The following is a 12,363-nucleotide window of genomic DNA, read 5'->3' on the forward strand; positions in this document are numbered from 1 at the left end:
ATTTTTATTTTATAAAAATATTAATTAAAATATTTTTTTATAAAATAAAAAATCTGATTTTTGATATGTTAAACATTCCTTCTAATTTTAGAAATCAGGATTTTAATACTAGGGATTTCGGTAATTTTCACAAAATATAAACCATGTCTCTTTGGGATAGAAGTGATCAAATCACTACCCCTAAAGATTTTTATGTGTCCTTAGCCCAATTTTAAGTCAGACTCCATGTCATCCAACATTCCTAAAGACACAAGGTTTCTCTCTAATTCAGGAACAAATCTGACCTATTTTAACAATAAAATTCTACCATTTTCTAAGAGCAATTTTATGGTTTCAATATCTTTAAATTTGCAGGACATGTTGTTTCCCACGATAACTTGGCCCCCTTTAGTTTGTTCAAAGTCCAAAAAATAGTTTTTATTAGGGCACATGTGGAAAGAACAACCTGAATCAAGAATCCATTCTTGATTTAGGTTCTTTTCAACATTTACGAGAATCAGGCCGTTATCAAATTTTTGCTTATCATAGGACAAAACGGCATTACCCTCATTTAATTTCTTTCCTTTCAAATCATTTTGCTTTTTGTAGTAATCTTTTACAAAGTGACCCAACTTACCACAGTAATAACATTTAATTCCATTTGCCTTAGTTTTGGATTTCATTTTGTCATTATTTCTTTTCTTAGGGTTATTTTGAAATTTTGAATGAAAATTAGATTTACCAACATTTTTTACTTTTATCAAAAGATTTTCTCCCCTTTGTTGGTTGATAGAATCTGATTTTAATTCAAGAACCCTATTTCTTCAGGCATTTATAATGATTTATGCAGTAAGCTTGTCTCTTCCATATTCTAAGGCATTTTTAAGATCTTTATGCCTATCACTAATGGAGTTTAACAAGACCACAGCCAATTGATCTTCTGATAATTTCTCATCACAGTTGGCAAGGTTCTGGGTCAATTTTGTAAATCTGTCCAAGTTCTCATCTAAGTCAACAGAAGGATCTATTTTGAAAGAAAAGAATTGTTTTAGTAAAAAATATTTGTTTGGAACAGTTTTTGGCTCATATTGAACTTTCAATTTAGTCCATAACTCTTCAGCAGTTTTAGTTTCACTCACATTGTCTGAAAGGTACAAGAAAATAGTGCTCCATGCTATTTCTTCTAACTCAGTTCTTTTTGCAATAGATATTTCAGCAGGCCAAGTATTGACTTTAGCACATTTTATTTGCATCAAGATAGCCCTCATTTTCTGGCTCCACATATTAAAGTCCCTCTCCCATTATACATGCTCACTTCAAACTTAGCAGGAGCCATGACAAGATTCACCAAGATAGTTCACAGAACACAAGTTTAAGTTCAAGAACACACAGGGACATACAACAAGAATACTGCATGCAGAACAGAAGATTTGGGGTCAGTATCCAGTGCACATATATTATTTTCACAAAACAGTAAACACTTAACATTAAGTATAGAAGGCAGAATCACAAAGAACAGAGATGGCAATCCTATGCCTCAACTAATTTCTCCAGTAAGACCTTTCAATTGCACTCCTACTTGTGTTGTTATCTCAGATTCCCAAGACTTCTTGAGTCTTTGGACAAAGACCAGCCACAGTAGGTTTTGTTAGTGCAAGGTAAATCAAGGGAAAAATTCGGAGACCCTACTGTAAAGATTAATTACAGAATGCAGGAAAGATCTCACCAATGAGTTTGATAAAACTCAATTTCCACAGGTCAATGTTTACTGGAGGTTTTATGAATCAGGTTTAATCAAGAAATCACAAAGCTCCAGTAGTCCAAGTTGCTCTGAAACTACTGAAAAATCAAGAGATACTAATATTAACCAAGATTCTAAAACCACAATCATAAACTAAAAATAAAAATGAACGTGGAGAATTTTTCGGTCGAAGCCCCAGAGGTTCGACGACCACTTCTAATGCTTAATCCCCCGTTGAGCATATCCATTAAAATGGATAAAACTCGATTGCAGTATAAAGCCCCAAAAATAGGCAGCAATAATGTTCCAAAATATTACAAAGTAATAAGCCACAAAGACTTATCTTATGAAGAACACCAAAAAACCGGCCACTATTCATACTAGAACCGGCCAAGATCACAAAGATCTCACAAGCAACTAAATTGCCCTCTCTCAAATAACAAATGCGTGTGCTTCTTTCACAGCAAACAACATTCCACCAAGGAACAAAACAAACCAGCTACTATTCAACACATGAAGAGGCTGAGATCACTAAGATCTCACAAGAAATCGAGGCAAAACTCGAATCCCACAAGTTCGACTCATCAAAAAATTGAAATAGAACAATAACCATATGGATTTACAATATTTATTGATGTTAACAGATTCTTCTTTTAGAAAATACTCCAAGAATTAAGCCCTAATCTCACTAAGTAGAAGAGGCTTTTCGCAAAGAGGAGAGAGATAAAGGGGCCGAATATGAGAGTAGTGAGAGAAGAGAGAGTCACTTTTTCTTTTTGGAGAGTGAGACGTGAGAGAGAGAGAAACTTGAAAGTTGGAAGAAAAGTCTTTCACTCATTAAGTGTGAATCTTTGCCCAAAGATCTCATGGTTAAGAAGATGGAAGAGTCTAGAATTGGATCCAATGGTCAGGAAATAAACACGCGTCACAATCCAGTTGTAGAGCTCCATTAATAAGGTGTTATTCCAGAAACACGTTTTTTTTTTCTTTTCTAATTTTGGAACACTTTCTCAACAAACTTGCCTGTGGGTTTTTGGAAGTCAATGCATACTGGAGGTTAAAATATCTACGTTTATGTTAAAGAGATAAACATTGCAGCAACTGATCATAAAGATAAACTTCTTTCTCCAAAGTCCTAACTCTACATGACTTCATCTTGTTAGCTAGTTTATCCTTTGTAACCAACGTGTAAATCCCTTTATGTGTATGTAAATCTTCTCATGTAATTGTAACTAACTGATGCTATAAATACAAGGTAATATATGTTGTTTTTCTGTGTGACCAAATCAGTGTTATTTTTATATTTTTTTCATGGTATCAGAGCCTTCCCAAGCTCACGCTTATTGTGCTTCTATGGCTACTACTGGTTCTACATCTTCTTTCGCTGCTTTTCATCTACCTGAGCAGGTTATTTCCATCAAGCTTGATGGGACAAATTACCTTGCCTAGAGTGCCCAACTTCTGCCAATTTTTCGAAGCTATGGCTTGATGGGAATTGTTGATGGTTCTAATTCCTGTCCTCCTCAATTTACCAGTGATGATCAAAAAGCTCTGGGTGTTCTTAATCCTGCCTATGTGGTTTGGCAATATAAGGACCAAACAGTGCTTGGCTGGATAATTTCATCTTTATCTCCTTCGGTGGTCTCCACTATTTATGGTCTTAAGACCTCTCAGCTTGCTTAGCAAGCCCTTAGCTCACGTTTTGCTACTCCATCCACATCTCGAATTTCTCTCATCAAAACAAAGCTTCAGTCCATTCAGCATGGATCCTTTTCATGTCAAGAGTTTTTTTACTGAAGTGAAGAACCTTTCCGATGAATTGTTCGCAGTTGGCAAACATGTGGAAGATTCAGACTTGGTTCTTTCTGTCCTCAACAGGCTCAACTCCTCCTTTCATTCCTTTATGACCACCTATATGCTTATCTCCAGAAAGAAGATGTCTTTCTCAGATTTTCAAGCTGAGTTGCTCAATTTTGATCTCATGCAAAAATTTCACAATCAATCCATTCAACCTGAGACTGGTTCCTATGCGTTGTACTCTAACAAGTCTCAGTCTAAGCCTCACCCTAACAAGACTTGAACCTCAGCTCCTTCGAAAATCCAAGTGCAATGATCCTTATCTAAATTTCGACACCCACTGCCTCACTTGCCCTCTTCCTCAGTATAGTCCCCAAAGCAATCTATGAACAATCGCCTAAAATCTCCATGTCAAATCTGTAAAAAGGGGGATCATCAAGCACTTGACTGCTTCAACCACATAAACTATGCCTTTCAGGGACGTCATCCTTCTACTGAATTGGCTTCCATGGTTGCTGAGGCTAATACCACTTATTTATCTCAACATTAAGGTATGCTGATAGTGGTGCCAACAAATATGTCACCTCTGACATTGCTAATCTTGCTACCTCGCAGCCCTATGAAGGCCATGACTCCGTGGGTGTAGGTAATGGGATAGGTTTGATCATCTCACACACTGACAATGCTTCCATACAAACATCTCTTTCTACTCTTGCTTTAAAAGATGTTGCCTGTTGTCCTCAATCTTCTGCTCATCTTTTGTCCATAAATAAATTTTGTCGTGACGATAATGTTATGTTTGAACTTATTGGTTCAAATTTTACTGTGAAGGACATCTCGACAAGGGTCACGCTTTTGACAGGGCCGAGTGAAAATGGATTGTACTCGATCAACCTGCGTCAACTCTCATCTTCCAAGCTACATGCTCTGACCATGATTGTCAATGTTAAGGCTTCAAGCTCCACTTGACATTGTGGCCTAGGGCATCCCTTCTTTCCAACTCTTAGCCGTGTCATTTCTAGTTTTTCTCTTCCTGTTAGTGACTCCCTTAGTAAAGAGTCAATTTGTGTGTCTTGTCAGTTAGGAAAGTCTAAGCAGTTGCCTTTCTCCAATTATTTATGAGAAAGTTTTGCTCCTATAGAGTCGATTCATTTTGATGTATGGACCACATCCACTCAATCTTTAAGTGGCTGTCGATATTGTGTTATTTTTATTGATTTTGGAATGCTCTATAAAGCTGGACCAATTGTTCTCAATGCTTATTGTGACTCTGATTGGGCTAGGGACCCGAATGATCGTCGTTCAACATATGGACATGGAGTGTATGTTAGCCACAACTTGATTTCTTTGTCAGCAAAGAAACAACCTGCGGTTTCTAAGTCCAATACAGAGGCAGAGTATTGCTACCTAGCCTTGATCATAGCTGAAGTTTACTGGATGCGCATGCTGTGGTATGAGTTGCAGATTTCTCTTGATTTTCCTCATACAGTGTGGTGTGACATTGTGAGTGCTCTTTTCTAGCATCGAATCCCATTTTTCATGCCCAATCCAAGCATATTGAAGTGGATTACCACTTTTTGCATGAAAAGGTGGCCAAGAAGGAAATAATTATTGAGCACTTATCTACTAACATGCAACTTGCCGATATTTTCACTAAGGAACCTACAACAGATAGATTTTGCTATCTTCGTGACAAACTTTTCGTCTGTGATTTGCCTATCAATTTGCAATGGGTTGTTAAAGAGATAAACATTGCAGCAATTGATGATAAAGATAAACATCTTTCTCCAAAGTCCTAACTCTACATGACTTCATCTTGTTAGCTAGCTTTATCCTCTGTAACCAACGTGTGATTCCCTTTATGCGTGTGTAAATCTTCTTATGTAATTGTAACTAACTGATGCTAAAAATATAAGGCAACATATGCTGTTCTTCTGTGTGACCAAATCAGTGTCATTTTTATATTTTTTCAATTTATGGGCTCATTTTACATATTTATTGTTTAATTTTAAAATACAACTAAAATTGAAGAACACAAAATAGATGATGATGATGATGATGATTATAATAAATAATATGCGGGTCAAGTTTGGACTAAGATCATGTTACCCGTCTTGTCTAGATTCCCCATGCAATGACGCAATGCATGGTGGGATTGAACAATTTTGCCATCTCCATTGCCATGTAGCAAACCATTAAGCGTGGACAAAACATTGCTAAGCTCATCAAATCACACAATGTCAGCAAATAAAAAAACTCTAGAGCCCCAAAGCCCGAATATTCAACACTCCTTTCACTTTACTATTTGTTCACGCTCAATCTCCTTGCTATATTACATTGTAAATAGTAAACAAAAGCATTGCTATCTCACTTTTAAATACTAAGTATATATGTTGATGCCCTTTTTTCAATGGTTATGTAGACTACGAATGTCGAGTTCACTCGCATTCACATAAGTAAATTTCAACATGTTTTGATTGGTGATCCAGGCGGAAAATGGAGAGCGTTTATAAACGTGGGAGATGCTTTATGACGCTAGACAAAAATGTTCAAACATTTACAATATAATCAAAGATAATTGCATATAAACAAACCATCGTAAATAACCAAAATGGAAACAAACTAAGCTCAAGCAAATGAATATGAAAATAAACAAGGAGATTGAGCACGATTTTAAGAAAGAGAGGAGGTTGAGTATGGTTTTTTTTAAGTATATATATATATATATACACATATATATATACATTCAAAACAAATGTTACAAGAGTTGCTTATTTATAGAGTCTCAACCAAGGTGGTTGCTGTTTGATAGAAACCACGTGACCTCATCTCCCAAGTCAAAGTCTCACATAACTCAATTTGCAACGCATTTAATACATTGACAACGAGTCGACCACTCTATATCCTAGATTGACAATCTGACATTCATTATTGCAAACGTTACATCAATCATTCCTAAAGATTACCTGCAAATCCTTTAAGAAATAGCACATGCTTCAGCCAAATAAAGCTTCGCGTGGAGAGAGGGCTTCAGCCAAAGGGAGCTTCGACCAAAAGTGTGAGGACCTTTGAGGCAAAGAGCATCAACTTCTTTTTTAACTTCACTTATTTTCTAATTAATTGTTTATCTAGCAAGATTTGACTCACGTCCACACTCCACGTCATAGCGTGGTCTTTAACTGGACCCTCAGTGGCGAGACGTAATAATATACATCAATTTTTTTAAAAGACGATTTTTTTTTTTTTTTTAGTGTTCCAATTCTAAAGAAAGAATATTACTCGATCTCCAAATCAAGTTGGCACTTGTTTCATCATGATTAAGCTTTTCGAGTTTATTGATTTCGAGATATCCCCCATCCAATCCACACCCCTCTTCGAGTTGATCCGTGTACCTATGTAATTGTATTCATCAAGAATGGAGTTAAAGAAGTATATTCCCGTGTAGGCGACTCAATCCCATTGAATTAATCCCATATCTCGACTTAGCTATTATCTATTTATAAACTGATTCAAATCATTGATTGCTTTTGTTTCAGAACATAATGCAAGATTACACAATGCCCTCTAACCATGAATAACCACAAGTTAAAAGAAGTTCATGTTATAATTTAAAAGCGAATAATCATTATTATCCAAAGCAATTATTGACAAAAATAGAAAAAGGAAAGAAAAATATACATCCGATTTTATAATTCACTTTCAATACAAGAGGTGCCACCACAAACTATAGCACACAACAGGCTTGCTCTAATACCCCTCCCTCATATAAAATAAAAAGGTATTAGAACGACCTAATACATGCTTCTCAAAGTACACACATCAAGGCCTAGGATATATGCGTACAATATATTAAGCTCCAACCTATTAAAGCTTCTTATTTTGGGTATCCAATGTGCATTCAATTCTCTTGTCAACTCATGCATCAGTTACTCAATAGACTTGTAGATTGCAAGTGAAAGGGAGAGGAAATCAAGCTTACAAGGAGCTCCTTAAAAATATAAAATGTCACGATGTACAAAAGCATATGGTCGGAACAAGAACAATCAATTGCCAATAAATTTAACGATTGTGCTACATGTGCCATCATAATTTACAAATTTGTGACGAGATTTGATTAAATCAAAATTTCACCAACCAACTAAAAAAATAATGATTGACTATGTGTACATAATAGTTCAGGCACGCATAATGTGGTGAAGTATGATTGGATCAGAATTTATTTGACCCAAAAAAAAAAAAAAAAATACACCCTTCCCTCTTTTTAACACTTCGTACGTACGTAAACCATATAACTCCATTATGTACAAGCAGCAATATTCAAAATATAAAATTCCCCCACTTCATTTTTTGCCACCTCACCAATCTATAAATGGTGAGGTACAACAAACATTTTCCTAAATCTGAATTCAGCCACATTATCCCTTTTACACACTCTGCTCTGGTTATTGCTAGGTGGGTTGAAAGATCTAAAGCCACTATATGCTTGTAGACAATGTGAAAACGTTGAGATAAAACCTCAATTCTCAGACCAATGTTCTAAAATTCAGCTTTCATCACTTCATTAGTAAATTTCAAAGCAAGAAATAAAAATAATTCAAAATGGCTTTCTTCAGAGAATGCTTTCACTGCAAAAAACTGGAAATGCTCCAAAATGGATGTACTAAGATTGAACCCGTGTATACAAACAGGTAGCAAGATTGAGAATCAACAGCAAAAGAATGAGATGGGGGAAATTTGGAACACAATATTTGATAGGACTGGACAATACAATAGACAAGATTTCTTTTCCCCCTTAATAACAATAAAGTACTGTTGGGTAACATTTAACAAGGAGTAGTTACAGCAGCCAAGCATCTATGGGGAGATCAGTAGGACCCTAGAAAGAAAATAAGAAGTTTATTAATGAATGTAAAGGAGAACTATGTTTGACCTCTGTCCTTTCGACATCTTTGTTTCTGTCCTAACACATTGACCACCAGAAGTTATCAAAAGGACTTTGTAATAACTAACAATGTCTCACATCGATAACTTAAGGCTTGGCTTGTAGACTTAGTTACTTAATCACCCTTATGGAAATAACACTCATTGTGAACAGAGCAACATGAGGGGGCTACTTTGACCAGTTCAGTGAAGTCATATACTTGGGAATATAGACCACTGTTGGCACTGATTCTAAAACGATGGGCAGAATGCAATGATCCTATCTAATTATGTCTGCCCAAGTTATGACTTGGCTTGTGGGCTTGTAATCATCTAGGAACCTAACCCTTACCAGTCCATTTTATGGAAGAGTTCTACCCAATCCCAATGTTTTATTTGTCACTGTAACAGGCTGACAATGCTTGCCTACACTCACCCATAGAAACCAACTCATCATAGACCTCAAAGCAACCTCTATAAGTCAAAATCTCTATGCAAGCAATAGCAAAAACTATTGAACAATTTATTGGCAGTAGTTAGAAGCTTCAATAGAGAACTTCATTTGTCTCCAGGCTTGCAACTCAATCACAAAACTATTCGTAAGGACAAATAGTCGTAAATCATTTTGACAAGCAAAACCCATAATTACTATCTTCATTTGTAATACAACTCAGAGTACAGGTTCAAAATCTTCAAGCATTAACAGCCTTACATTTATCTCAAACGCTTTAAAAGTTACCAAAACCTAGGGAGAACAAGTCCTTGAAATATGGCATTACTACAAAGCTACCGGTGCACAATTCAAAGAAATATTTAATATACATTCAAGATGGCTAGACAATTCTAGTGGGGCTTGAACTAGAATAATACGACTTTAAGTATACTGAAGATCATGTTGCAAACAAGCGTGCTATGCTTCATAAGATTCAAGCAAGCAATTCTCAAACTTCACGAGCCAAATACATGAATTACAACATCATAACAGTCAAACTTCTACCAATATCTCTATAAGAACTACAGCTCAATAGTTCAATTCTAACGAAAAGCATCAAAATAAGATGGGACTGTTAGTCAAACATCTTGTGTCATGGACAAGGTTACATGAAAAGTATCCAACAAATGTAAAATATTAGAAGCTTTTAAGTTAACAAAACAATCTAACTACGAGAAACTAAGCCTGTTTCCACTAAATTTAGGGTTGGCCAGATCTCCACTACGTTCGATACAACTTCGCAACATTAGCTCAAATTATAATCAACTGTGATAGTCAATTGATCATCCATCACATAACATTAAAAACCTGATAATAGATATTTACTTGCAGCTAATCAAGCACCAACCATCTAGACTAAAGAAAATCATAGAAGATTAAAATCAATGTACCTCAAAATAACACCATTATAAGCCAGTACTCTTGCGCTTCAACATCATAATCAACTGGAGAAATCTTCACGTCTTTTAGCCAAACGAAAACGAAAAATTCTCAAAATTCCATTTTTCATTTCCAAAATATTCACTCTTCCTCATCACTCTCATCACTAAAATATCCTTTCTTCTTCTCTCTCTTCTCCTTCTTTATCTCCTCTGTTTCTCTTTCACTTCTCAACAGTCTCTCCTCCGCCCCTTCACCATCCACTACCGAAGCCCAATTTTCCGCCTCAAAAACATCCTCCTCCCCTTCATCATCCCATTCATAATTTCTCCCACCAGTTCCACCACCGGAACCCCTCCCTTTCTTGGCCACGGGACGTTCCCTCGCCCCCAAGAAATTCCTCGGACACTCATACGATAAATGCCCCTCCTCACCGCACTCATAACACCTACTCTTATCCTTGTATACCTTCTTCCTAATAAACTCCGAAGCACGGCCATTATCCGTGGCAATGGAGGCGCGCAGTGTCCTCCCATTAAGGACTTTTTTGTCAATTCCTTTAACGGCCTTTATCGCATCATCGCGCGAGACGAAGAGGATAAAGGCCACTCCGCGGCTCTGGCGCGTGGAGCGGTCCTTGAGGACGGTGGCTTTCGCGACTTTGCCGAAAGTGGAGAATATTGTGAAGAGATCAGAGTTTGTAAGGTTGTAGTCTAAATTGCTGACGTAGACTGTCGATTTTGATGGGGCTAGGCCGCCGCTGCCTCCACCGCCACGTGAGGGTTTCGCGCCAGAGGAAGAGGTTAGTTGTGAGGCGGCGGTGGATGCAGTGGTGGCGTAACGGTAGTAGAAGGTTTCATCTTCTTCATCGTCACTGTAGTTCCGCCTCTGAGACATGTTTATGTGTGAATTAAAGCAATTTCTCGATTGTTCTTCATTGACCTGTCGAGAGAGAGTGTTAAATAATTTTGTCAAAAACCGTGTCTTGTTAAGTAATTGTTTTTATATTATTTTGACATGGACAATGCTACTTGTATATCAACGCAATGAATTACACCTAGGGCCGAACAAAATTTAACCAGACCGTTCAACCCGATCAACCCAAACCAATCTGATCAATTGGGTTGGGTTGGATTTCAAGTTATGATTTAAAATCAAACTCAACCCGATAAATTAAGAAAATTAATATCTAAGATAAAAAATAAACACTAGTAAAAATACGAGAATGACTTATAATTTATAAACGTTCATTTTTATTACATATATTGATTAACATGAACACTATGTACAAATGAAATGTTATTTAATAAAAAAAATAAAAATTAGAAACATGATGATGAAATGAATAAATCTCAAAAAATTGTTAAAAAAAAATCATAAATTTTAAACTTATTTATACATTATTTTTCAAAAAAAAAAATCCTTATATAGGTATTTGAAAAAAGCAAAGATTTCAAGTAATTTCAAACTTTAAAAATTTATCCAAATTCAAAAAAAATAAAAATAAAAAAAATCGAATCCAACTTTAATTGGGATGAGTCCAAACCGATCAACCCAACCCAAAGTTGATCGAGTTGGGTTATAATCAAACCGACCATGTTTAGGGATGGCAGTGGGCCAAGCCGAGTCAGCTCGGCTCATTAACCCACGAGCTCGGCTCGTTGCTCGTGGGCGAGCTCGGCTCGACCCACGAGCTCGTGTACTCACGAGCCACGAGTTCGTGGGCCTAGTCGAGCCGAGCCGAGCCCACGAGTGGCTCGCAAGCTCATGAATATTTTTTATTTATTTATTTTTTTTTTTGCAAAATTTTTCAAATTTTATTGATAAAATTTATTTTTTTTCGCATTTTTGGACGAGTTGCTCAGCGAGCTCGACGAGCCGAGCAGCCCACGAGCTGAGCTTTGGCGAGCCAGCTTGGTCCAATTGACATCCCTAACCATGTTAGGTTGAGAAAAAAATTGACCCAATCCAACTCATGCCCACCCCTAATTAGACTCCTCTCATATGGAAGAGGGGCTTACGAATATTTTACTGTATGTGAGCCCTCTTCATATAAGGGGGTAATGCTATGTATACACTAACATTGTCCATTTTGATATAAATTTTAGTATAATATTTAACTTTTTTATTTCATTTGCAGTTAATGAATCTGTATAAATGATAGGGGTACAAGTATACTTTATTGTTGAGTTTAACCAAAGAAGGTAAATATACATGCTGTTATGTAAGGAATGGTGAAAAAATAAAGATATTCTTGATGTTCCAAGTAGCATTTCGTAAATAGTGTTGTACAACAAAATGCAAGAACCAGTTAACGTGAATTAAAGGTCATATGAAATTGACATGATGTCTCTTAACTCTAGAATGTGTAAGTTTTTCAACTCCACCACAAAGGATTAACTGTAACATGAAAGTAAAATGATTTCTTTCTATCAGTAAAGAACATTTTCTTTATGGGACTATTTTCAACCGAAGTTGTAGATGAGTGTGATAGTGTAAGGGAGTTTGAAAGAGATGGTGGAGTAAAAACTAATGGTGAACTAGAAAAAGGAAA

The 12,363-nt window shown here is 36.4% G+C and overlaps 1 protein-coding gene and 1 long non-coding RNA gene across 2 annotated transcripts; one reads left to right on the top strand and one right to left on the bottom strand.

Moving 5' to 3' along the window:
• Positions 1-2,990: 2,990 nt before the first annotated feature.
• Positions 2,991-4,777, top strand: LOC111404945. Its single transcript, XR_002704715.1, has 2 exons — positions 2,991-4,163; positions 4,349-4,777. It is a non-coding gene; the product is annotated as an uncharacterized LOC111404945 (long non-coding RNA).
• Positions 4,778-9,443: 4,666 nt separating this feature from the next.
• On the bottom strand, positions 9,444-10,783 carry LOC111403833 (U11/U12 small nuclear ribonucleoprotein 31 kDa protein). The gene has a single exon (XM_023032460.1). It carries the CDS (start codon positions 10,704-10,706, stop codon positions 9,951-9,953), a length of 756 nt encoding a protein of 251 aa, XP_022888228.1. The 5' UTR covers positions 10,707-10,783; the 3' UTR covers positions 9,444-9,950.
• Between the last annotated feature and the right edge of the window lie 1,580 nt (positions 10,784-12,363).

The sequence above is a fragment of the Olea europaea genome, chromosome 11 (genome assembly GCF_002742605.1).
Source record: "Olea europaea var. sylvestris chromosome 11, O_europaea_v1, whole genome shotgun sequence".
NCBI classification, from domain to species: Eukaryota; Viridiplantae; Streptophyta; class Magnoliopsida; order Lamiales; family Oleaceae; genus Olea; species Olea europaea.

Excerpts from the sequence above, each read along its gene's own strand:
- LOC111403833 (XM_023032460.1), bottom strand. The coding sequence starts at position 10,706 with ATGTCTCAGAGGCGGAACTACAGTGACGATGAAGAAGATGAAACCTTC.